This window comes from Papio anubis, chromosome 18, assembly GCF_008728515.1.
Source record: "Papio anubis isolate 15944 chromosome 18, Panubis1.0, whole genome shotgun sequence".
NCBI classification, from domain to species: Eukaryota; Metazoa; Chordata; class Mammalia; order Primates; family Cercopithecidae; genus Papio; species Papio anubis.
In genome coordinates, this window is record NC_044993.1 from 58,997,489 (window position 1) to 59,025,126 (window position 27,638).

Sequence of the window (27,638 nt, forward strand, 5' to 3'; positions counted from 1 at the left end):
GGTGAAACTAAAAATGCAAAAATTAGGCCGGGCACGGTGGCTCACGCCTGTAATCCTAGCACTTTGGGAAGCCGAGGCGGCTGGATCACAAGGTCAGGAGATGGGGACCATCCTGGCTAAGACGGTGAAACCCCATCTCTACTAAAAACACAAAAAGTTATCCAGGCATGGGGGTGGATGCCTGTACTCCCAGCTACTCGGGAGGCTGAGGCAGGAGAATGGCGTGAAAAGGGAGGTGGAGCTCAAAAACAAAAACAAACAAACAAAAAAAATACAAAAATCAGGCGAGGCATGGCGTGGTGTAGTGGTGTCAGTGGTGTCACATGCCTGTAATCCCAGCTACGCAGGAGCCTGAGGCAAGAGAATTGCTTGAACCTGGAGGGTGGAGGCTGCAGTGAGCTGAGATCGTGCCACTGCACTCCAGCCTAGGAGACAGAGCGAGACTCCATCTCAAAAAAAAAAAAAAAAAGTATTTACTGAATTTTAGTAAAAAAATAACAAATTATGTATGCTTTGGGGAAATAAATCTTGTTTTTAAATCTTCATTTCGATTGAGTTCTATGTAAATTAAAATTCACTATGAGGACTATTTTTTGGTATAAAAGTTCATCTGCCCAAAAGTGTTCAGGAGATAACCTGAGATTTTAGAATAGAAATGTAAACATCAAAACCAAGTTTCCCAAAACTTGGGTTAAAATATTAGAAATATTAATAATTCTGAAATGCCATTTTGCCACTATTATTCATATCAACCAAAAAATTAGAGAAGTAATACTTCAGACTAGAACAGGGAAAATACCTGATAAATTCAAAATAATCATAATATTTTTTTTTAAGTGGGTTTATAAATAGCAGTAATTCCTCAAAATGAAATGCATAATTGGCACATCAAGTATTTTTGTCTTGCAGGCAATTCTGTGCATTTTAGGTCAAGCATGGTCCTTTAGAGAGAGTCCTTGACTTCTCATTTCTCCGGGGACCTATGGCACTGAGTCCCGCTTTGTACGAAAAATGGTGAAAGCTGACTGTGTGCGTACCACTCTGCTGGAAAACAGACGAAGATGGCCCAGAAAACCGCCTTGAACTCCAGTGTAAGCTGTTCTCCACTGAACAGGAACAAGGCTGAAGTTGGTCAGCTGGAACAGAGACAGAGAGTTCGTTAGGGCCACATGGAAACCAAAGCCCTGAGTTAATATTACTGAGTAGGTGGAACTTACCTGTACAAAGGGCCAGTACACCAGTCCACTCTGGAATTTAAAAAAGAAAAAAAGCAACAACTTTATTAGAATGCCTTTTATTTTTTATTTTATTTTGTTTTATTTTGAGACAACGTCTCACCTATTTAGACTGGAGTGCAGTGATGGTGTAATCTTAGCTCACTGCAACCTCACCTCCTGGGTTCAAAGGCAATTCTCGTACACTCTGTCTGCTGAGTATCTGCGATTACAGGTGCGCCTACCTCACCCCAGCTAATTTTTGTATTTTTAGTAGAGATGAGTTTTCACCATGTTGGCCAGGCTGGTCTCGAACTCCTGACCTCAGGTGATCTGCCCATCTCGGCCTCCCAAAGTGCTGGGATTACAGGTGTGAGCCACTATACCCGGCCTAGCATACCTTTTAACCACACAAAACAATTGCACAGTTCATTCCATAAAAGAGTAAGAAATACTAGGCCAAAAAGATGCTGAGGTAGTATTACATATCAGACTAAGCTGATTAAATTAGACTACTTAAGGCCTCTAGAGTGAAGGGTTTGGGCAGTTGTGGGGAAAAAGACTATTAGGTACAAGACATTTGTATCAATTATATTTTTAACACCAGAATGAAAAGAGTACTAGAATCAGTACCAATTCTGGAAGACAATCGCTTTGGAAATGACAACATATATTTATGCATTGCAATTTCCTGGATACCATGAAAAAATGATGCAGAAATATATCTGTAAATACAAAATCATCAATTAATTTTTTTTTAATTTATTATTATTTTTTGAGACATGGTCTCTCTATGTTGCCCAGGCTGGTCTTCAACTCCCAGGCAAAAGCAATATTCCCACCGCAGCCTCCCAAAGTGCTGGGATTACAGGCGTGAGCCACCGCAGCCGGCCGAATTATTTCATTTATGTATTTATTTTGAGATGGAGTCTCATTCTGTTGCCTAGGCTACAGTGCAGTGGCAAGATCTTGGCTCACTGCAACCTCTGCCTCCTAGGTTCAAGCGATTCTCCTGCCTCAGCCTCCTGAGTAGCTGGGATCACAGGCGCCTGCCACCATGCCCGGCTAATTTTGTATTTTTAGTAGAGACAGGATTTCACCATGTTGGCCAGGCTGGTCTGGAACTCCTGACCTCAGGTGATCTGCCTGCCTCAGCCTCCCACAGTGCTACGGTTACAGGCGTGAGCCACTGTGCCTAGCCTTGAATTGTTAAAACTATATACCAAACCATTGTTTATGGAATGATTTTCTAATAGTATATTCAAACCATGTGATGCTATAGAACAAGTTTAGCTGAAATTTTCATATATTACAAAATATCTTAAATAGACATTTTAACAAGCTTTATCCCATACAGTCTAATGAAAAAGTCACCATTATGAGTTTTTTTAAAAGTCTTGATATACAAATTATACTTCAAAAAGAAAAGCTACAAGTTTTTAAAATAGTCCTTAAAAGTGGTATTATAGACTTATTTTCTTTTTACTAATTTGTATTTTCTGAAATTTCTAAAATGAACAATTGCAATAAAAGCTTTATAATATTTATATTTAAAAGTAGATATTACATATAATGTGTGTGTGTATGTATATATATATATATAAAATTTTTTTTTTTTTTTCTGAGGTGGAGTTTGGCTCTTGTTGCCCAGGCTGGAGGCTCTGGCCTCGTCCGATCTTGGCTCCTGCAACCTCCCAGGTTCAAGTGATTCTCTGCCTCAGCCTCAAGTAGCTGGGATTGCAGGGTGCCCACGACCACACTTGGGTAATTTTTGTATTTTAGTAGAGGCGGGGTTTTGTGACAGTGGGCAGACTGGTCTCAGACTCCTGACCTCCGGGTGATCTGCCCACCTTGGCCTGGGATTACAGTGAGCCACCTTTTCCGAGCCATAATGTATATTTTATATTTATTTATTTTTTTTTTGAGACAGAGTTTTGCTCTTGTTGGGAATCTCAAATTCCCGACCTCAGGTGATCCACCCACCTCTGCCTCCCAAAGTGCTGGGATTACAGGCGTGAGGCACGGAGCCTAACCCTTAATTTTAAAATATACTTTAAATATAAAATATACCCCTATAATCCCAGCACTTTGGGAGGCCAAGGCAGTAGGATCACATGAGGTGCGAGGTTTGAGACCAGCCTGACAAATAGGAGAAACCCCATACTACTAAAAATACAAAATTAGCAGGCATGATGTAAAGGAACCTGTAATCCCAGCTATTCAGAGGTGAGGCAGGAGAATCACTTGAACCCGGGAGGGGAGACTGTAGTAGACAAGACTGCACCATGGAACTCCAGCCTGGGCAACAGAACAAGACTCTGTCTTACAAAAAAAAAAAAAAGGATTTAAAACTTTAGCAAAAATAATCAAAGACTAAACTCATCCAAACATGGCTTTCCTTCTTTCTTTCTTTTTTTTTCTTAATAGGAATGAGCCCCTCACTAGCATGGGCCAGGTTGATGTGAACTCCTGGCCCCAAGCAGTCCTCCGCCTCTACCCGCCCAAAGTGTTAGGATTACAGGCGTGAGCCACTGTGCCTGTCCATGGCTTTATTTCTTATGGCTGTGTTTTTTTCTTGTCAGAATGTAGTATCATGCAGTAGTATGTTTTGTTCTCAAACCATTCCCTCACCAAAAGAAATCAAGATGCCTCAGAGAACTGGCTGATTGTAGGGCCAGGGCAGGGCAGGTGCAAGGTACAGGATGGTTCTGGAACATACTGTCATGCCAGAAAGGAAGTGGCTTATGAAAGAAGAAAAGGAGAAAGAAGACGGGTGATGTCACAGGACACAGGAACCAGCTTGGAGGGACTCCCACTGGCCGAATCTGGGACATGTGAGCACTAAAAATAATTAAACACTGCCATGAACTCTCCTCTGTGCTTTGGCAATCTCCCTCTGAATAGCCCAAAGACATCTGGCATTCAACGTTTCCCAAACTGAACTCACCTCATTTCTTTTCTTTTCTTTTTTTTTTTTTTTGTTGTTGTTGTTGTTGTTGAGACAGAGTCTTGCTCTGTCACCCCGGCTGGAGTGCAGTGGTGCGATCTTGGCTAACTGCAATCTCTGCCTCCCAAGTTCAAGTGATTCTCCTGCCTCAGCCTCCTAAGTAGCTGGGATTACAGGTGCGTGCCACCACACCTGGCTAATTTTTTGTATTTTTCAGGAGAGAACGGGCTTAACCATTTTGGTCAGGCTGGTCTCAAACTCCTGACCTCAAGTGACCCGCTCGCCTCAGCATCCCAAAGTGCTGCAATTATAGGCATGAGCCACCATGCCAGGGCAGTTTTATTTTTTAAAATACAGACAGGGTCTTGCTGTGTTGCCCAAGCTGGTCTCAAACTCCTAACCTCAAGGGATCCTCCTGCCTCAGCCTCCCAAAGTGTTAGGATTACAGGCATGAGCCACCACACCCAACGTGCTTTATTTCTTATGTGAACTTGGTTACGATAACCCCCTACTTTGGTTTCCTTTGCTGCCATTACCTAACCGTTTCAAGATCCTCAGCTCCAGGGCATTTTCAGCAGTCTCAGGATCCAAACTCATTTCCAGAGTTGTTCAGCAAATGCTCTGAACACCAGGCAGCTAGTTTCTCCCCTCCAGGCTGCAGGTACTTTACACATTATCGCTCTCAGCTCTTCTGCTTTTTGGAATGCCTGTACCCAGTGTATGTCCAGATCTTTTTATTTATTTATTTGTTATTTTGAGCCAGGGCCTCTTTCTCTTCACCAGAGCTGGAGTACTGCTTCAATCATGCGCCCCAGTCTCAGCCTCCTGCAGGCTCAGAGATCCTCCCACCTCAGCCTCCTAGGTATGGCAAGGAAAATATAAATTCACAAATAATTTAACTCATTTGTATTTCTGGAATGAGTTTGCATCCCATCCCTCTTGGGCTGGTCTCAGACTCCTAGGCTCAAGCAAATCCACCTTAGCCTCCCAAAGTACTGAGAGATACAGAGTATGAGCCACTGGTGCCTGGCCCCAGCAAGACTGTGATCCCTCTACACCTCACTGTGCTAAGTACCCATGGAATCTAAGAAACATTTCTGGTCATCTAATTAATGGCTTGTCTGTTACCCACTAGACTCTAAAGTCCCTTTAGAGTCCAGAATCTATGTTTTCATGGTTTTTAGGTATCACCCTCACCACCTCTGGGCTGGCTTTTCAGAGACGCTTTCACTTTCTCTTTTTTTTTTTTTTTAAAGGGAGTATCCCTCTGTAGCCAGCCCTGGAGTGCAGTGTGTGCAGATCTTGGCTCACTGCAACCTCTAACTCCCGGGTTCCAACAATTATCCGCCTCGGCCTCTGAGTGGCGCGGATTACAGGCTGATCTCCACCACGTAGCTAGTACTGCTCTTTTCAGAGGCAGGAGTTTCATCAAATTACCAGGATGGTCTCGATCTCTTGACCTCGTGATCCACCTGCCTCAGCCTACCAAAGTGCTGGGATTACAGGCTTCAGTCATCCTGCCTGGTCAACAGTTTTATTACAGGAAATCTTCCCACAAAATCTCCAAATGGGCTGGGCTTCAGACCACTAGTTTACCCTCTTTCTTTTCCTGAAGGTAGATGAGACTCACTCATTGTAACCACTGTTTTATTAAAACAGTATGCAAATATTCCTGTGTTCATATACAAATCCCTGCCTGAAGCTTCTTTCTTTCCCAATTCTACTTCCTGCTTTTTTTTTTTTTTTTGAAACAAGGTCTCACTCTGTCACTCAGGCTGGCGTGCAGCTATGCAATCACAGCTCACTGCAGCCTCGACCTCCCAGGCTTGCAATCCTCCCATCTCAGCCTCCTGAGCAGCTGGGACCACAGACACATGCCACTATGCCCAGCTGATTTATTTTATTTTTGTAGAGATGGGGTTTCACTATGTTGCCCAGGCTGGTCTCAAACTCCTGGGCTCTTTTGGGAGGACTTTGGGAGGCTTACGCAGGCGGATCACCTGAGGTTAGGAGTTCAAGACCAACCTGGCCGACATGGTGAAACCCTGTCTCTACTGAAAAATACAGAAAATTAGCTGGATGTGGTGGTGCAAGTCTGTAATTCCAGCTACTCAGGAGGCTGAGGCAGGAGAACTGCTTGAACCCAGGAGGCAGAGGTTGCAGAGAGCCGAGATGGTGCCACTGCACTCCCCACTAGGGGACAGAGCAAGAATCCATCTACACACACACACACACACACACACACACACACACACACAACAAACAGAAGAAAATCACATTTGGTTATCACCATGGGGTCCTCAATTTCTGCCCTAAGAGAAATCACAAGAGTTCTGAACACATTCCTTGTAGTCACTGTTCCTGAGTATAGAGGCTCACGGGAAGCCTCTGACTTCAAACCTCTCCATCCTCTACCTCTAGCCATCAAGTAATGCTGCTGGTTCAGGGGCTTGGTACCATTGGTACCATCCAACAGATGATGCTTGAAGCTATGGAGGTAATAGCTGGGTGTGGCTCAACACTGCTTTTGATAGGGAATGAAGAACATGTGAAGCCCTAGGCAGTCTGTGAACTTGTTCTGTGTCCAAAGATTTACCTCCTTGTGATGAATGCAAATCAAACATGCTCTAGGGCAGAGAGATGACATCCCTGACTTTGCAGGCCCTTTAAGGACACTGTTCAATAGAAATATTAACTGAATCAATGAATAAATACGTATTGAATTCGGACTATGCTTGTGCGAGGCAAGCGGTAAAACCGTGATTTGCTTCAAACCTTGGAATAACCCTTGGAAACCTTCTCCTTCCTTTATACCTTTGTGATGTTAAAGTTCTCTTCTGGGACTCCGCAGAAATTTCACCTGAAAACACTGGCTCTGAATGTGGGAATGACTCCATTAAGCTACTCAGTCTGCAATCCCTATTTTGCAAATAGAATCCCAATTTACAAAATAAATTGTTGTCACTTGGGCTGCAAAATTCACAAAATAAATTGTGATCATTAATAAGAATTAATAAAGTCAGAAATCATTGAGAACATTGAGATATTATTTCTTTTCTTTTTTTTTTTTGTTTTTGAGATGGAGTCTTGCTGTGTTGCCCAGGCTGGAGTGCAGTGGTGCGATCTCGGCTCACTGCAATCTCTGTCTCCAAGTTCAAGCGATTCTCCTGCCTCAGCCTGCTGGGCAGCTGGGATTACAGACATGCACCACCGTGCCCAGCTATTTTTTGTGTTTTTAGTAGAGACAGGGTTTCACCATATTGGCCAGGCTGGTTTCAAACTCCTAACGTCAAGTGATCCGCCTGCCTCAGCCTCCCAAGTGTTGGGATTACAGGTGTGAGCCAGCGCGCCTGGCCCAGAGACATTATTTCTTTCCAATTCATGAGAAGTACAGATAGTCTTAGACCCTCTCCTCATATATCTATCAAAATAACTTGAAGATTTCTCTGTCAGAATATTGGACCCTTCTGCCAACCAAACTGGAGCTCTAATTTAGGAATAGTTTAATAGAAATGGACTGAAGGTTGAGGTGGGAGAATCGCTGGAGCACAGGAGTTCGAGGCCAGCCTGGGCTACATAGTGAGACTCTCTCCACCAAAAAATGTAAAAATAATTAACTGGGTGTGGTGGCACATGCCTGTAGTCTCAGCTACTCAGGAGGCTGAGGTGGGAGATCACATAATCCAGAGACCAGGCTGCAGAGTGAGCGCAGTGTACCTGCATTCTAGCCTGGGTGACAGAATGAGACCCTGTCTCAAAAACAATTTTTATTAAAAAAAAATATATATATACACACACACACATACACCCAAAGAATCCTGATATGATTATACAAATGTATCAAATTATCATGTGTATACTGAAAATATGTACATATATGTGTCAATTAAAAGATTTTTAAATATTTATAAATATATACACAGAAAAATACTTTCTGTATATGTGTGTATATATATATGTGTGTGTGTGTGTGTGTGTGTATACATATATATATACCGAAAAACATACTGATTACATTTCAAATGCCTGTTACCAGATAGGTATTCCAGAATTTCTGTTTCAGGTCCAAAATATAAATGTCCTTTTTTTCTATGGAGAATGCTCTGTTACCTATTTGCAAAACACCAAAAGAATTTTAAAGATTCAGTAGGTACAAAATGGTGCATGTTTAAATTTGCCATTTAGAAATGCAAAGTAACCATCACTATCATCCGTCATTACGACCCAACTTCTGATCCAAACAGTGAAACAGAACATGGTCAGTGGTGAAACAAGCCTGTGTCCCAGCAGCACTTTGGGGAGGCCCGAGGCAGGCAGATTGCTGGAGGTCCCAGGAGTTTGAGAGACCACAGCCTGGGCAACAGGAATAAAACCCCATCCTAAAAGTACAAAAATTAGCCAGGTGTGGGTGGCGTGCGTGCTACAAGTCATAGCTACTCAGGGAGGCTGAAGTGGGAGGATTGCTTGAGCCACACCTGGAGGTGGGCTGCAGTGAGCTGTGATCATGACACTACACTCCAGCCTGGGCAACACAGCAAGACCTTGTCTCAAAAAAAAAAAAAAAAGGGAAAGAAAACTAGGGAACATAATCTCCCACTCTAAAACTAGATAAATTTTGAGAATGATAATCTGAAGTGAAAGGAATAGCAGAGTATAAAAGTTATAGCAAGAGACAATTATTTTTCAAAACTATAGTGGTCACAAAAAGAGAATCAAGTTATTAATTGGGCCTGTGGTTGCTTTTCTCTACCTTTTCCAAGATTTTGTGAAATGTCGAACATTTGAACATTTGAAATTTTAATTTTCTATCTTTTTAAAAAGCTAGTGGACTGGTTGTGGTGGCTGTCTGTAATCCCAGCTGGGAGGCTGGTGATCTGCCTGAGGGTTGGGAGTTTGAGGCCAGCCATGGAGAAACTCGCCTCTACTAAAAGCCACAAAGGTAGCCCACGTGGTGCATGCCTGTATTCCAGCTTCTCAGGAGGCTGAGGCAGAAGAACTGCAGACCCAGGATTTGGAGGTTGCAGTCAGCTGACCTCCCACACCACTGAGTTCTAGGCTGGGTGACAGAAGCAAGACTCCATCTCAAAAATATAAAATAAAAGAAAAGGCTAGTGGACCCAAATACTCTGGCAACTACAAATTTCCATCAGTATTACCCTATTCAAATTTGAAAGTGGAACACCAGTCAGCCTTCCTAAAACACTTTGAAAGCGTTCAGTCTTCAACATCCCTAAAAAGAAATTCACAGCCTGGGCAATATCAAGACCGTTTCTCCACAAAATTTAAAACCAGCCAGGTGTTATGGAGCTTAAGCCTGTCAGTCCCAGCTACTCCAGAGGCAGAAGTGGAGGATTACTTGAGCCTAGGAGGTTGAGGGCTGCAGCTGGTGTCACATCACTGGCCTGAGGGAATAGAGGTGAGACCTTGGCTCAGAAAGAAAAGAAAAAAAGAAAAAATGCAATTCAGGTAGCAAAGGCAAAAGCTCTCCTATTATTTAGAAAGGGTTGTAAATGAGAGTAAAAATTCTTTCCAATCCCGATTAGGAGGTAGGGGAAATAAGAGCCTTACTAGTTAATTACAGAAGATTCTTACATGACTCAGCAAAATATTGGTAATACTGTGTTCCACTTACCCAGCATTAATGAAATGCTAAATTACTTTATGTAGCCTCTGTTTCATGTGTCCCTCTTAATTAAGCTAAGAGTGAGTAGGAAGTTACAAAGGAGGAAAAAGAGGGTTTAACAGCAGACAGAGTTCAACAGGTGTCTGATTCCCAAGCCAGAGTTGTTAATCTGTTACAACTCTGCTTCCCCAAGGTGATCCCAGCACAAAGATCATCTGATTGTTGCAATTTCCATGTAGAGCCTCATGCAAACCTCTAATCCATCCCCTTCTATTTCCCCCTTCATGGAAATTTGAGGTGAGGGAAACTGAACCAGAAAAACTGAAAACTGGCTGGGCAAGGTGGCTCACGCCTGTAATCCCAGCACTTTGGGAGGCGGGCGGGCAGATCACTTGAGGTTAAGTTGACCCATCTGGCCAACATAGGTGAAACCCGTCTGCATTAAAAATAAAAATTGTGGGCGATAGTGGTGCATCTGTGTCCCGATTTTCTCATTGGCTGAGGCAGGAGAATCGCTTGAACCTGGAGATGGAGGTTGCAGTGAGCTGAAATCGGGCCACTGCACACTACAGCCTGCTAAAGCAAAACTCTGTCTCCAAAAAAAAAAAAAAAGAAAAAGAAAAAGAGAACAATCTCACTAGTTGTTTCAGGATTAAATAGGATACTGGTCCCCTACCCCTTCACCAGTGTACAAGGCTTCTGTAACAGGTGCTAGGAAGCTGTTTGCAAATCTAGTCTGGAAATCACACCCTGGGACCAGGCAAAGACCTTCTGATAAAACAGGAGGTCCTAGCTCTCAGGCTGTCAGTCTTCCTGACCCACTGATCCCATAGCCGCATTTGTACGCAATGTGGCAAACGGCTCCGGTGGTTTGTGTTTCAGGTAGGGTCTGTAGAAAGGAAGATCAACTCTTCAAAATAAAGTTCGCGGGGGGCAGGTGGCTCTCTTCAAGATGGTGGCTTGTCTGACCTCAGCCCTGGTTTAGAAAAGCACCAACAGCCCTTAGGAGAAGTTCCCTCCCATTTAGGGGAAAATCTGTGTTCCCCAATCCCAAGGTCAGGCTTAAGACCCATAGAGATTTTCTCCCCAGTTACCCACCCCATCCCCTTCAAGGTTATAGAAATTACAATGATGATAGAGGCCACAGGGCCTGTTCTGTAAGCAGACGGAGGATCTCCAAAGATCACAAGAATTTAACCAGCTTGAGCAATCAGCCTGTTTTACAGCCTCCTGCCCTCAACTTGTTCTTCCCCAACCCTGGGTGGAATGAGGTCACCCTGTTTGTTTAAACCAGCTCCGAAGTGACCCCAGGTTACTTATAGATGAACCCACGTTAACTCTCCTCATTTCCATGCTAAAGTCTTCACCCCGGGAGAAGCTATAGCTTCATGACTATAACCTATGTAACCAATGCAATCTATGTGCTAGCATCATGACTCACGGGGACTCCTACTCTGCATGCAATCACGTGCCCTCTCCTTTCTCCATCACCCCATAAAACCCTCCTGTCTCCTTCTCGGGGGAACACACTACTTTGGAGAACACCCCCAGTGTCTTCCTTACCTGTGCCAAGTAAAACTCCCATTGACCAAAACCTGCCTCTTGATGGAGTCATCTGGGACTCGTTAGGGGAATGAACCCCGGTATTTTTCAGGTAACATTTCCATTGTTCTTATTGTAGGCAGTAGAGGAGGTTTCCACAGTCAAGCCCCCGTCCCCCACACCCCAGGCCCGGGTCGCATTTTCTAAGGAGAGGGTTCCCTGAACCCTCACAGGTATATAGTCCTCCAATGGCAAGGACCCAAGGTCCCTTGATGTCTTCCGTGGGACCCCCAGGGGAAAATCTTGTCACCAAAGCAGGACTAGGCGCCTGGGCATGAGTTTTCTGAAGATCCAGGCCCAACCTCAGATTCCACCTGCTCTGCCCCCCAGGGTCATGGGTCCCCTTGCGTTTTGTTCCTGTGTTGGCCCCGGAGCCCCAGGCATGGATTTGCTGAACAGCAGGTCGGTCCCTTCCCTGCCCACGACTGGTTCATGGTCATGCAGCTGCTATGGCCTTGAACTGGGATCTCCTTTATTTTCCCGTGGACCCTTTTTCAGGGGGAAAAGACCTCCCCAGCCCTGCCAGCTCCAGCCTTGACCTACATCCAACCCCCGAGTCTGAGCCCCGACCCTAGCCCCTGACCCGCTGGACCTCTGGCTTCCCAATTTCCCGGCTCCCCAGCCAGTGCCCCCTGCAACTTCTCGCAATCAAACACCCCAGCCTCTAGCCTTTTCCCCGGCCCTCCAGGCCCCTGAAGCAGCCCCGGTCTCAGAGCCTCAGCTCCTACCCGGGTCCCCAGGCTCCTGCAGCGCCCTCCCTCCAGCCGCTTGATCCCGAGTCCCTGGCTCCAGTCCCCCAATACCCGGCCCCTCACCGGTGTAGAAGGCCGAGACCGCGATGGGCGCACCGACCACCTGGTCCCAGAGCAATTTGGCCAGCACCGCGCGCGGCGCGCGACCCGGGAGCGCACGCTCCAGCAGGCCCAGCCACACGTAGTTGAAGTTAGCGTGGAAGGTCACCACCAACGTGGCCACGCGCCGCGTCTGGCGCCAGTCGGCCTCGCCGCCCTGCAGTCTCTGCTGCAGCGCGTCCCCTGCCGAGAAGAGCGAGCCGTAGAGCAGCACGTTGGTGGGCCATGGGTGGCGCCGGGCCGCGCGCGACACTGCCGGCCACCAGCCCGCCATGTCGGCGCTATGGGCGCCCGCGATCAGGAGCCGGCGTGATAGGCAGCTTCCTGCACCCCGTCGGAGCCTCCTGGGCCTCCAGCAGCCCCTGAGCTGGCGCCGCCTGCACCTCCACCTGCCCCCTCCAGACGCTCCGGAGCGATTGGGCGCCCGGTCCGAACATTCAGCTCGCACTGTCCAATCCAGAGGCCACGGGCCGTTGTGGGGGTGAACGTTTGAAAGGTGCCCGGCCCACCCCCATGCATGGGTTCATTCACACAAAATACCCAGAACAGGTAAAGCCACAGAGGCAGAAGGCATGGGGTTATTTATTTGTTTATTTTTATTTTTATTAATTAATTAGATATTTTTGAGACGGAGTCTCGCTCTGTCGCCCAGGCTGGAGTGCAATGGCGCGATCTGGGCTCACTGCAACCTCCGCCTCCCGGGTTCAAGCGATTCTTCTGCCTCAGCCTCCGGAGTAGCTGGGACTACACGCGTGCGCCATCACGCCCGACTAATTTTTGTCTTTTTAGTGGAGACGGAGTTTCAACATGTTGGCCAGGCTGGTCTCGAGTGAACTGCCCGCCTTGGTCTCCCATATGGAGTTATTTTTTTGGAGCGATGAAAACATTTTGAAATTAGATAGATGTGATGGTTCCATGACTTTGTGAATATATTAAAAACCATTGAATTGCACACTTTAAAAAAAAGGGGGGGGTGCATTTGGCCGGGCGCGGTGGCACATGCTTGCAATCCCAGCACTTTGGGAGAATTAGACAGGAGGATCCTTTGAGGGCAAGAATTCCAGACCAGCCTGGACAACATAGGAAGACTCCATCTCTACGAAAAAGAAAAAAAAGAAAGAAAGAAAAGAAAAAAAGTATTGTAATTACTCAAGCTTGGTGGTGTGCACTGATAGTTGTCAGGCCTCTGAGCCCAAGCTAAGCCATCATATCCCCAGTGACCTGCACGTATACATCCAGATGGCCTGAAGCAACTGAAGATCCACAAAAGTGAAAATAGCCTTAACTGATGACATTCCACCGTTGTGATTCGTTTCTGTCCCACCCTAACTGATCAATGTACTTTGTAATCTCCCCCACCCTTAAGAAGGTTCTTTATAATCTCCCCCACCCTTGAGAATGTACTTTGTGAGATTCACCCCCTGCCCCCGAAACATTGCTCTTAACTCCACCGCCTATCCCAAAACCTATAAGAACTAATGATAATCCCACCACCCTTTGCTGACTCTCTTTTAGGACTCAGCCCACCTGCATCCAGGTGAAATAAACAGCCATGTGGTTCACACAAAGCCTGTTTGGTGGTCTCTTCACATGGACACATGAGACAATAGTCTCAGCTACTGCTACTCGGGAGGCTGAGGTGGGAGGATCACTTGAGCCCAGGAATTCAAGGTTGCAGTGAGCTACGATAGGGCCACTGCACTCCAGCCTGGAAAAAAAAAGAAAGAGAGAGAGGGACAGAGAGAGAATAAATAAAATGGTGAATTTTATGGTATGTGAATTTATCTTAAACAATGAAGGGACGGCCGGGCACGGTCGCTCACGCCTGTAATCCCAGCACTTTGGGAGGCCGAGGCGGGCAGATCATGAGGTGAGGAGATTGAGATCATCCTGGCTAACACAGTGAAACCCCGTCTCTACTAAAAATACAAAAAATTAGCCAAAAGTGGTGGCAGGCGCCTGTAGTCCCAGGTACTCGGGAGGCTGAGGCAGGAGAATAGCATAAACCCAAGAGGTGGAGGTTGCATTGAACCAAGATCGTGTCACTACACTCCACCCTTGGTTACAGAGGGAGACTCCATCTCAAAAAAAAAAAAAAAAAAAAACGAAAAGAAATGCTAAGCAAAGTGTTCTGGTGTGTTCTGCCTGTCTTGGTAGTGGAAGGGAAGAAAATCAGTCTTTTTCTTCTCCCCCTTAAAACTATTTAAGTAGGGAACTGGGCATGGTGGCTCAAGCCTGTAATCCCAACACTTTGGGAGGTCAAGGTGGGAGGATCACTTGGGTCCAGGAATTCAAGTCCAGCCTAGGCCACATAGTAAGACCTCATCTCTACAAAAAAATAAAATATTAGGGCCGGGCGTCGTGGCTCACACCTGTAATCCCAGCATTTAGGGAGGCCGAGGTGGGCATATCACGAGGTCAGGAGATTGAGACCAGCCTGGTGAACATGGTGAAACCCTGTCTCTACTAAAAAAAATTCAAAAAATTAGCCAGGCATGGTGGCACTCACCTGTAGTATCCTAGCTACTTGGGAGGCTGAGGCAGGAGAATCGCTTAAACCCGGGAGGTGGAGGTTGCAGTGAGCTGAGATCATGCCACTGCACTCCAGTCTAGGTGACAGAGCAAGACTCCATCTCAAAAAAAAAAAAAAAAAAAAATTAATGGGGTGTGGTGGTGCATACCTGTGATCCCAGCTACTCAGGAAGCTGAGGTAGGAGAATTTTGAGCCAGTGAGTTCGAAGCTGCAGTGAGGCATGGTAGTGCCACTGCATACCAGCCTAGGCAACAGAGTGAGATCCTGTCTCAAAAAAAAAAGGCCAGGCCCAGTGGCTCACGCCTGCATTCCCAGAACTTTGGGAAGCTGAGGCAGCTGTATCACCTGAGGTCAGGAGTTTAAGACCAGCCTGGCCAACATGGCAAAACCCTGTCTCTACTTAATATACAAAAATTATCCAGGCATAGTGGTGCGCATCTGTAATCCCAGCTACTCAGGAGGCTGAGGCAGGAGAATTACTTGAACCAGGGATATGGAGGTTGCAGTGAGCCAAAATGGTGCCACTGCACTCCAGCTTGGGGGACACAGTGAGGCTCTGTCTCAAAATAAATAAATAAAAATTATTAAAAAAAAAAAAAAGGATCCCCTGGACATACAAAATAAGTAAACCCCTACTACTTAGGCAAATAAAGAACAATTCTATCATTTGGGAATCTTAAGATCAGTTATACCACTTTATGGATCTTCAGAATCAATCTCTATTTTAGAGATACTAACATTGATTGATCCTACTATGTGCCGGGCACTGTCCTTCACACCTTCACATATATGATCTCATTTAATCCTCATTTAATTTTGATAGGGAAAAGTTGAGCTCCTTACCCAGGATCGTATAACTAGGAAACAAAGACCGAAGCACATGCCTCACTCTTCTTGTTATTAGAAAATATTTCCTTCTGTAAACCTCAGGGACTTTACAGGCAAAATACTGGATTACTGTAATATGATTCATCTGCCCAATTTATTTATTTATTTTTATTATACTTATAAGTTCTAGGGTACATGTATACAACGTGCAGGTTTGTTACATATGTATACATGTGACGTGTTGGTGTGCTGCACCCATTAATTCGTCATTTACAATAGGATATCTCCTAATGCTATCCCTCCCCCCCTCCCACCTCACAATAGGCCCCAGGGTGTGATGTTCCCTGCCCTGTGTCCAACTGATCTCATTGTTCAATTCCCACCTATGAGTGACAACATGTGGTGTTTGGTTTTCTGTCCTTGCGATATTTTGCTCACAATGATGGTTTCCAGCTTTATCCATGTCCCTGCAAAGGACATGAACTCATCCTTTTTTATGGCTGCATAGTGTTCCATGGTGTATGTTTGCCACATTTTCTTAATCCAGTCTATCATTGATGGACATTTGGGTTGGTTCCAAGTCTTTGCTATTGTGAACAGTGCCGCAATAAACATACGTGTGCTTGTGTCTTTGTAGTAGCATGATTTATAATCCTTTGGGTATATATCCGGTAATGGGATGCCGGGGTCAAATGGTATTTTTAGTTCTAGATCCTTGATGAATCGCCACACTGTCTTCCACAATGGTTGAACTAGTTTACAGTCCCACGAACAGTGTAAAAGTGTTCCTATTTCTCCACATCCTCTCCAGGACCTGTTGTTTCCTGGCTTTTTAATGATTGCCATTCTAACTGGTGTGAGATGGTATCTCATTGTGGTTTTGATTTGCATTTCTCTGATGGCCAGTGATGATGAGCATTTTTTCATGTGTCTGTTGGCTGCATAAATGTCTTCTTTTGAGAAGTGTCTGTTCATATCCTTTGCCCACTTTTTGATGGGGTTGTTTGATTTTTTTCTTGTAAATTTGTTTAAGTTCTTTGTAGATTCTGGATATTAGCCCTTTGTCAGATGGGTAGATTGTAAAAGTTTTCTCTGATTCTGTAGGTTGCCTGTTCACTCTGATGGTAGTTTATTTTGCTGTGCAGAAGATCTTTAGTTTAATTAGATCCCATTTGTCAATTTTGGCTTTTGTTACCATTGTATTTGGTGCTTTAGTCATGAAGTCCTTGCCCATGCCTATGTCCTGAATGGTATTGCCTAGGTTTTCTTCTAGGGTTTTTATGGTTTTAGGTCTAACATTTAAGCCTGTAATCCATCTTGAAGTAATTTTTGTATAAGGTGTAAGGAAGGGATCCAGTTTCAGCTTTCTACATATGGCTAGCCAGTTTTCCCAGCACCATTTATTAAATAGGGAATCCTTTCCCCATTTCTTGTTTTTGTCAGGTTTGTCAAAGATCAGATGGTTGTAGATGTGCGGTATTATTTCTGAGGGCTCTGTTCTGTTCCATTGGTCTATATCTCTGTTTTGGTACCAGTACCATGCTGTTTTGGTTACTGTAGCCTTGTAGTATAGTTTGAAGTCAGGTAGCGTGATGCCTCCAGCTTTGTACTTTTTGCTTAGGATTGTCTTGGCGATGCGGGCTCTTTTTTGGTTCCACGTGAACTTTAAATTAGTTTTTTCCGATTCTCATCAGGCCAATTTAATATTGCCTATTCATTATAACATAATGCTGCTCGCACAACTGAGAAAACGCTGTTGCTTTACCTCCTCCAGCTCTGTAGCGGCCATGTATAAATCAAAGAACTATAAATATACACTAATTACATAACCTACATAGGCAATCAATATTAAGAAAAATTTTTACTGCCCGATATTTCTGTGGTTGAAAATGTAGAGTCTAATTTTGATCCACAGTAACATCTAGGTTAATGCTGATTCAGAAGGAAAACATTTGTTGTTGCCATGATTAGAGGCATCGAAACGCTGAATCACCACCTCAAATGTTACCACTATTAATATAACGAGCTACATAGGAAGATCGAATTAGACCATCTCGGACCACCAGGTTTACAATTCCACCTGCAGATACATGCAAGAAGTATTGTCACAATACTTAGGTCACGTTATTCCATTGAGGTCATTATCAACTAAGCTTATAATTAATGTGTGATCATTTGGTCAATGTCACCAGCGTAACGTACTAACAAAAACAAGGACTGCAAACTCAAATGCCTGTAAGGCAGAAAGTAAGATGGTAGGAAACGAAGTCTATAGGGAACTATATAACAGAGGTTGCAGATTCGTGGCAGATTCTAAAGCATAGCGGTCCCAACATTTTTGGCACCAGGGACCTGCTTTGTGGAAGACAACTTTTCCACAGGCGGCAAGGGGTGGGATGCAGGAGGGCAATGGTCTCGGGATGAAACTGTTCCACCTCAAATCATCAGGAATTAGATTTGCATAAGGAATATGCAACCTAGATCCCTCATGTGTGCAATTCACAACAGGGTTCATGCTCCTGTGAGAATCTAATGATGCTGCTGATCTGACAGGAGGCAGAGCTCAGGCAGTAATGCAAGCAATGGTGAGCGGCCAGAGATACAATCGTCCACCCACTATTCACCGCCTGCTTTGTGGCCCAGTTCTTAACAGGCCACCGACCAGTACAGGTCCATGGCCCAGGGGTTAAGGACCCCTGCTGCAGCACATTGCTTAATAGAGGACTGTAGCAGCCATGCGCCCAGAGCTTTCCTGGTTTTTTTTTTGAGATGCCAGAAAACCAGATTTTTTTTTTTTTTTTTTTTTGAGACAGTCTGGCTCTGTTGCCCAGGTTGGAGTGTGGGAGTGTGATCTCAGCTCAACCTCCCAGGCTCAAGCAATCCTCTCACCTCAGGCCCCAAAATAGCTGGGATTACAGGCGCACTCCACCACACCCAGCTAATATTTTTGTATTATTTGTAGAGATGGGGTTTTGCCATGTTACCCAGGCTGTCCTGGAATTCCGGAGTTCAAGCTGTTGGCCCATCTCAGACTCCCAAAGTGCTGGGATTGCAGGAGTGCACCACCACATCTGGCCTGAAACTCAGATTTTATTTATTTATTTACTTGTTTATTTTTGAGATGGAGTCTCGCTCTGTTGCCCAGGCTTGAGTGCAGTGGCACGGATCTCAGCTCACTGCAAGCTCCGCCTCCCGGGTTCACGCCAGTTCTCCTGCCTCAGCCTCCCGAGTAGCTGGGACTACAGGGCACATGCCACTGCCTTCTGGCTGATTGCCGTTATTTTTTAGTAGAGACAGGAGTTTTCACCATGGCGGAGCTGGTCTCGAACTCTGACCTCAGGTGGTCCACCCGCCTCAGCCTCCCAAAGTGCTGGGATTACAGGCGTGCACCACCGCACCCACCCTGAAACCCAGATTTTTAATGTGAAAGTCTTCAAACCTTGGAGGTGTCATAAAAAGCACGCTGTGGACCACTAGTTTGCAACTGCCAATCTAAAATATCATAGACATATCATCACCTTAGCCATGAAAAAAAAAAGTATGTGAGGCAGAAAATGGAAGCAACCATGCCTGATTTATTGTTGAATACTTTTTCCGTAGACCGAGAGCTTCCCTTTCATTAGCATCTGAAACTATCTTCAGAATGACATTGGTTTTCATAAAAGTGTTGATCCTCAACCTCTTTATAGGCTTGCACTGGCACAGCAGAGTGAAACATGTTAAATAGCATTTGTTCCTTGAGTATACATGGAAAAAGGTGAAGTACTCATAAGTGTTCAGCTAATATTGTAGCAGGACGAGTGGCAGACCAAACTCCTCAGACACTGAGTTAAAGAAGGAATGGGTTTCTTCAGCTGGGGGTATCGGCAAGACTTCTGTCTCAAGAGCGAGGCTACCTGAGTAAACAACTCCCTGTCCTTTTAGGGCTCCACAACTCTAAGGGGTGCATGTGAGAGGTCATGATTGATTGAGCAAGCTTAAGGAGGTACGTGACTGGTGGCTAATACTGATGAGTAAATCAGGGCTCAGCTCTTTCGGGATTTTCAGTGCATTTCCTGCTGTGTCCTTGTCTGCAAGTCAGCAGAACTCCGGACGGATTAGGTCAGGGTCCATCTTCTTCTATTAGGGTTCTTTGAACATCTTGCCTGTTGGATTTTGTTTCTTGCCTTTTGGGGTTTTGCTTTAACAGGAGAGGCGAGAAATTAGGCATAAGATAGTATAGAGCGTGGTCTCCTCCCTTAATATGAGCAGCATCTCAGCAGTCTCCAATTCTTGAATTACCAGGGAGTATTTTTGGTGAGGTGTTTTTAAGGGAAACACCCTCAAAATGATGTATTAAGTCATAGTACCTTTTTTTTTTTTTGAGACAGGAATGCTGCTGTTTGAGAACTGGTACGGTGGCACTGGGTTGTTACAGGAAGGGGTCCGAAGTCCAGACCCCAAGGAGGGTTCTTGGATGTTGTGCAAGAAAGAATTTAGGGTAAGTCCGTAGTGTGAAGTGAAAGCAAGTTTGTTAAGAAAGTAAAGGAGGCCAGGCTCAGTGGTTCACACCTGTAATCCCAGCACTTTGGAAGGCCGAGACAGGGATCACGAGGTCAGGAAATCAAGACCATCCTGGCTAACACAGTGAAACCCTGTCTCTACTAAAAAGACAAAAGTTAGCTAGAGGTGGCGAGGCCTGTGAGTGCTGCTTCTGGGAGGCTGAGGCAGAAGTCATAGACAGGTGTAGAGCTTACAGTGGTGGTCATACCACTGCACTCCAGCCCTGGGTGACAAGCCGAGACTCTATCTCAAAAAAAGACAAAAAAAAGACAAAGAAAGTAAAGGAATAAGAGTGGCTACTCCATAGGTAGAGCAGCCGTGAGGTCTCCTGGTTACCCATTTTTATGGTTATTTCTTGATGATATGCTAAACAAGGGGTGGATTTTTCATGCCTCCTCTTTTTAGACCATATAGGGTAACTTCCTGATATTGCCATGGCGTTTGTAAACCGTCATGGTGCTGGTGGGAGTGTAGCAGTGAGGATGACGGGAGGTCACTCTTATCACTATTTTGATTGTGGTGGGTTTTGGCCAGCTCCTTCACTGCCACCTGTTGTGACAGCAAGGTCTTTATGATTGGTATTTTGTGCTGACCTTCTATGTCATCCTGTGACTTAGGCTGTCTATGTCATCCTGTGACTTAGGCTGCCTTAACCACATCGAGGGAATCTGTTGTGGTTTTGGCTCGTTTTGCCAGCTCCTGTTTAAGATGGAGTTGCTCTGGTTCACACGCCTCTGACACAATCACTGCTCACTGCAGCCTCCACCTAGAGATCCTCCTGCCTCAGCCTCCCAAGGTGCTGGGACTACAGGTGCGTGCCACCACAGTCAGCTAATTTTTGTATTTTTTGTAGAAATGGGGTTTTTCCATATTTCCCAGGCTGGTCTCAAACTCCTGGGCTCAAGCAATCTTTCCGTCTCAGCCTCCCAAAGTACTGGGATTACAGGCATGTGCCACCATGCCGACCTAATGTTACTGTAATCAGACTAAGGTGGGGGTTACTACCTGAGTTGCTATGGCTCCAGCTGAAAGCCTGTGCAGTCATATCATGGGTAAACATTTGCTTTATGCTGAAAATATGGCAGACCTGGCATTACAGCTTTTACAAATCTCCTAAGGTGTCTTGGTAGTGTATTAGTTCATTTTCATAGTGCTATAAAGAAATACCCGAGACTGGGTAATTTATAAAGAAAGAGAGGTTTAATGTACTCAACAGTTACATGAGACTGGGGAGGAATATAGGAATCATGGGGTTGGGAGGCAGGAGGCGGAAGGGTATCTTGGCATGGGGTGAGAGGGCATGTGCAGGAGCTGCTTTACTTTACTAAAAGCAATCCAGATCTTGTGAGACTATTCGTGTCAGGCAGTGTGGGAAAAACACCTTTGCAGGTTCAATTACCTCCCCTACGGGTCCCTCCCATGACACATAGGGATTTCTGGGAATTGGTTCAGGGACTGGGGGGTTTGGGGACATGGTGGACGTCAGAAGCTTTGGTCAACGGTGCGCTTTGCGGTGGGAAGTGACATTTGGTGGGTTGTGGTAAAAGAAAACAGATTTATTAGAGAAATTATGAAATATGTTACTGCGGGTTGCAGTAGGGCGCAACAGAAGAAAGGAATATCTACCACAAAAGGCAAGAGAGCTGGAGGAAAGTTTTATAGGATCATGCTGAAGGGTGCTAAGTGTGGAATGAGGTAATTGTGCCTGCAGGTTGTTGGTGATTAGCTGTCTCTAACAATTGTTCATACAATAATTGTTCATTATTCTCCTCAACTTGGGACTCTCCCCAACCTGGGGACCCTTCCTCATTGTTGCTTACTTATCAGGACTTCACATAAGGGTCTGGAAACTTCATTCATTCATATCTTCAACACAAATTTTAGATAGCCTGTTTTTTAAAAAATTTATTCAACAAATATTTAGTCCAAGCCACTATTACTTATTACTTTCTCTACTATTGTATGGACTTGTAACTATCTCTGACACTATTCTTCCACATTCTCTATTATTTATGCCTATGGTAAAATTGTCCAGTTTGACCATGCAACTAATACTCATAGAGAATATATAGAGTCTAGAAGAAAATATACAGGTTCTTAAAGTCTGCCCTGCCAACAAAACCATAATGCAGGAACAAGCATCACAACTATGCCAAATAATCAATTCTATAATGTCCCAACTTTTCCTTTAAAACTGGAATTTCCAGACTTCCTTTCTGCATTAACCAGTTTAACTAGACAGTAATGAAATATCCCTCCTACTTTTTGCTGTGATAGTTTAGATGTAAACCAAAAATAAAATTCTAAGCCACCCACTCCAACTGAATAGACCCTTCCTGTTGGCCAAGGACATTCCAAAGTAAACTGAAAAAACCAGCTCAGGCCATGATGGGAACGGGAGGTGTCAACATGCCTCATTTATACCTTCTTCCCTCTGGAATCAAGACACAACTGACCAGCATTAACATTAAAACAGAGATCTTAAGCCAGGCACCGTGGCTCACGCCTGTAATCCCAGTACTTTGGGAGGCCAAGGCAGGATCACCTGAGGTTGGGAGTTCAAGACCAGCCTGGCCAATATGGCGAAGTCCCTGTCTCTACTAAAAATACAAAATTAGCCGGGCATTGTGGTGCACGTCTGTAATCCTAGCGAGGCATGAGAATCAGTTGAACCCAGGAAGCAGAGGTTGCAGTGAGCCAGGATCATGCCACTGCACTCCAGCTGGGCAACGGAGTGACACTCCAGCTCAAAAAAAAAAAGAGAAAAGACCTTAAGACTAACAAAACAGACTCTTTGTAGCAATAAGATATCAAATTATAGCCTGACCCTAGTCAGGACAGATAATAAGCCCTGAAAGAAATCAAAGTATTTTATGCCAAAATATATTATTTTAACATATTATGAAATGAAATGGTCCTGTAAAGTTATCTCTTTTGGGGAAAATCTACATTCTCTAGAGGATCTCCTTCCCTTTCCATGTCTTTCCCTCATCCAGGAGAGATTTAACTAAGCTTGGCACCTTTTAGGATCTGATAAGAGATATTTATCATCTATTCTCTGAAGTCGGCCACCTGGAGGCTTCATCTACATAACAAGAACATTGGTTTCCACAACCCCCTTTATCTTAACTACAAACATTTCCTTCTGCAGACTTCAGACTACAGAGCTTAACCTTTTCAACCAATTGCCATCAGGAAATCTAAATCCACCTATGACCTAGTAGCTTTCCCCCACACTCAGCCCTGCTTACCTGCTGCTTCTAGTTATATCTTTGTGGGCCCAACCAGTGTACACCTTACATGTATTGATTGATGTCTGCCTGTAACTTCTGTACCCCTAACATGTATAAAATCAAGCTGTCACTCAACCACCTTGGGCACATGTTCTCAGGACATTTTGACTATGCCTCAGGCCTTGGTCACCCATATTTGGCTCAAAATAAACCTCTTAAAATATTTTACAGAGTTTAATTATTTTTATTGACATAGAATACTGTCAGAGGCATTCAAACCAGATCGACTCCATTTTGATTGAGGGTAGGAAAATGAGGCTGGGACTTCCTGGGCTGCATTCCCAGAAAGGTAAGCAGTCCTAGCCTCTAGATGTTTACAGTTAAGGGAACAAATTAATAATGTTTACTAAACAGACCCAGACTTGGGAGTGTCCAAATATCCCAATATCTGGAGACCAAAGGCATTCTAATTTTGCTATAAAGATAATAAAATAATATCAATTCTTGGCCGGGCACAGTGGCTCAGCCTGTAATCCCAGCATTTTGGGAGGCTGAGGTGGGTGGATCATGAGGTCAGGAGATCGAGACCATCCTGACTAACATGGTGAAACCCAGTCTCTACTAAAGTAGAAAAATTAGCTGGAAGTGGTGGTGGGCACCTGTGGTCCCAGCTACTCGGAAAACTGAGGCAGGAGAATGGGTGTGAACCGAGGTGGGCTTGCAGTGGTGAGATCAGCTGCCACTGCACTCCAGCCTCCAGCCTGGGCAACAGAGCGAGACTCTGTCTCAAAAAAATTAAAAATAAATAATAATAATAATATCAATTCTTGTAAAATATAGTAATTAAAATATTGATATTTATGTAAACTCTTGTGGCAAACACACCTCCCATATATGAATATTGTACCTATGGTTGATACGTTTCTCCTCTTACTTTTATTTTTATTTTTTATTTTTTTATTTTTATTTTTTGAGACAGAGTCTTGCTCTGTCATAAACTGGAGATGCAATGGCAGGATCTCAGCTCACTGCAAGCTCCCGCCTCCCGGGTTCCACGCCATTCTCCTGCCTCCAGCCTCAGTAGCTGGGACTGGCTCCTGTAGTTTTTTATCCATTTTTAGTAGAATGGGGTTTCACCGTGTTAGCCAGGATGGTCTCCGATCTCCTGACCTGTGATCCACACCAGTCTCGGCCTCCCAAAGTGCTGGGATTACAGGCTTGAGCCACCGCGCCCGATATCTTGCACCAGAATGCCTTACCTGTCTAATAGATGGCCTGTGTGTTCCACCCACACCACATTACTTTCTTGTTTTTACTACGTTTGTTTGTTTGAGATGGAGTCTCACTCTGTTGTACAGGCTGGAGTGCAGTGGTGTCTTGGCTCAATGTGGCCTCCACCTCTGAGTTCAAGTGTCCTACCTCAACCTCCCAAGTAACTGGGATTATGGCCCGACCACCAACTTGGCTAATTTTTGTATTACAGTAGAGATAATTTCACCATGTTGGCCAGGCTGTTCGAGCTTTGACCTCAGGTGATCCTACCTCCAGCCTCCCAAAGTGCTGGAATACAGGCTTGGGCCTCCATATGAACCAGCAAGAAATCTTTTTTTTTTTTTTTTTTTTTTTTTGAGAGATGGGTCTGGCTCTGTCACCCAGGCTGGAGTGCAGTGGCTTGCGATCTCGGCTCACTGCAAGCTCACCTCTGGGTTCGCATGCATTCTCCTGCCTCAGCTCGGTGGCTGGACTACAGGCGTCTGCCACCACCCGGCCTAATTTTTTTGTATTTTTAATGAGATGGGGTTTCACCATGTTAGCCAGGATGGTCTCAGTCTCCTGACCTTGTGACCCACCTGCCTCGGCCTCCCAAAGTGCTAGGATTACAGGCATGAGTCACTGCACCCGGCCCAGAAATCTTAATGCTGCATTTTTTTCTACTTATGCTACAAGAAAAATGGCTGAGAAGTCCCCTGGGAATGAATTCAAGTCTAGATTTTCACCTCTATGACAGTACATATATATCTGTAAAATAGGCTGACATTTTTCCATAGCCAGTTGCGGAGTCAATAAAAAAAAGAAGTTTTTTGTTTTGTTTTGTTTTTGTATTGTATTGCTTTGTTTCGAGATAGGGTCTAGCTCCATCGCCCAGGCTGGAGTGCAGTGTCACAATTTTGGCTCACTATAACCTCTGCCTCTCAGGTTCAAGTGATTCTCCTGCCTCAGCGTCCTGGGTAGCTGAGATTACAGGTGTGAACTGCTGTGCCTGGCCAAAAAAAAAAAAACTTAATAGAAAAAATTTAAAAATAGGCTAACATTTGGAAGAATTCAGTAAGTGATGTAAAGAACATACATAAATAGGGACAACTTGTATCTCCATCCAAAGGTGTAAATCTTGTATTTACAATAAAGATAACCAGGAAAGTTTACAGAATGTAAATCTAATTATCTTTAAATATTTCCCAGAATAATCACATCACTAAAAACAAAAAGTAGCCAGAGGCATTTGTTGTATTTAACTGAAATTAATTTATTTTTCATACACTCAAAATCATATTACATCAAAATTTTAATATACACACACATAAAATTTAAACTTAAAAATGAAACCATTGGGGCTGGGCACAGTGGCTCACACCTATAATCCCAGCACTTTGGGAGGCCGAGGCGGGCAGATCACCTGAGGTCAGGAGTTTGAGACCAGCCTGGCCAACATGATGAAAAACCCTGTATCTACTAAAAATACAAAAATTAGCTGAGCATAGTGGCAAGCGCCTGTAATCCCAGATACTTGGGAGGCTGAGGCAGGAGGATCACTTGAACCTGGAAGGCAGTGGTTACAGTGAGCAGAGATTGTGTCACTGCACTCCATCCTGGGTGACAGCGCGAGACTCTGCCTGAAAATTAAAAAAAATAAAAAAATTTAAAAAAAGAAACCATTGGTATTGCTATTACAATACTTTCTACCCAGAATATGAACAGAACATTCTGGTCCATAGCTCAGAAAAACAGGTCACCAATGTAAATATGAATATTAGAAAATAACAGATCCAGGCTGGGCTCAGTGGCTCACGCCTGTAATCCTAACACTTTGGGAGGCCAAGGTGGGTGGATCACCTGAGGTCAGGAGTTCAAGACCAGCCTGGCCAACATGGTGAAACCCCATCTCTACTAAAATTACAACAATTAGCTGGGCGTGGTGGCTAGCACCTGTAATCCTGGCTACTCGGGAGACTGAGGCATGAGAATCACTTGAACCTAGGAGGTGGAGGTTGCAGTGAGCTGAGATCACATCACTGCACTCCGGCCTGGGCAACAGAATGAGACTCTGTCTCAAAAAACAATAAAGTACATAAAATAAAATATAAAATAAAAACTCAAAAAAGCTATTATCTGCATCTTAGTAAGTTAGCTTAATAAACCTACTTTTCCTTTCTTTTCTTTTCTTTTTTTTTTTTTTTGAGACAGGGTCTTATACTGTCACCTAAATGGCAAAATCACAGCTCACTGCAGCCTCCCAGGCTCAAGTGATCCTCCCACCTCAGCCTCCTGAGTAGCTGGGAATATGACATCACACTCAGCTAATTTTTTTGTTGTTCTTATAGAGATAGGATCTCACTATGTTTCCCAGACTGGTCTCAAATGCCTGGCCTCAAGTGATCCTTTCACCTCAGCCTCCTAAAGTGCTGGGATTACAGGTGTGAGCCATTGTACCCAGCCCTACTTTTCTATAATATAGCTGAAATCAGTCAGATGAAAAAATTGAAGTTTTGAAAGGTGAAGGAAAGAAAATAAGAACTAATTTGGAAGATACAGGACTATGGTCAGAAGAAAGGGGCACTGAAAAGAGGGAGAGAGTCTCAGAAAAGAAAGAGGCACCTGATGTTTACTCAGTTCAAAATTCTTCCTAGGCTGGGCACGGTGGCTCATGCTTGTAATCCTAGCAGTTTGGGAGGCTGAGGTGGGCAGATCACTCGAGGTCAGGAGTTCAAGACCAGTCTGGGCAAACACGGTGAAATCCGATCTCTACTAAAAATACAAAAATTCGATGGGTATGGTGGCACACGCCTGTAGTCCCAGCTACTCAGGAGGCTGAGGCAGGAGAATCGCTTGAACCCCAGAGGCGGAGGTTGCAGTGAGCCAAGATCACGCCATTGCACTGCAGCCTGGGCAACAGAATGAGACTCCATCTCAAAAAAATAAATAAATAAATTCTCCTTGGGTCAGTCCTTTCTCCTTTTCTTCTCCCAAGGACCAGAGAGGATCCTCCG

At 44.5% G+C, this 27,638-nt stretch overlaps 1 protein-coding gene across 1 annotated transcript; it reads right to left on the minus strand.

Annotated features, from left to right (window-relative positions):
- Positions 1-924: 924 nt before the first annotated feature.
- On the minus strand, positions 925-12,802 carry LOC100998278 (mpv17-like protein). Its single transcript, XM_031657985.1, has 3 exons — positions 12,202-12,802; positions 1,218-1,247; positions 925-1,136 (listed from the first exon to the last, which is right to left on the minus strand). The coding sequence occupies exons 1-3, from the start codon at positions 12,509-12,511 to the stop codon at positions 925-927; spliced, it is 552 nt and encodes a 183-aa protein (XP_031513845.1). The 5' UTR covers positions 12,512-12,802.
- Between the last annotated feature and the right edge of the window lie 14,836 nt (positions 12,803-27,638).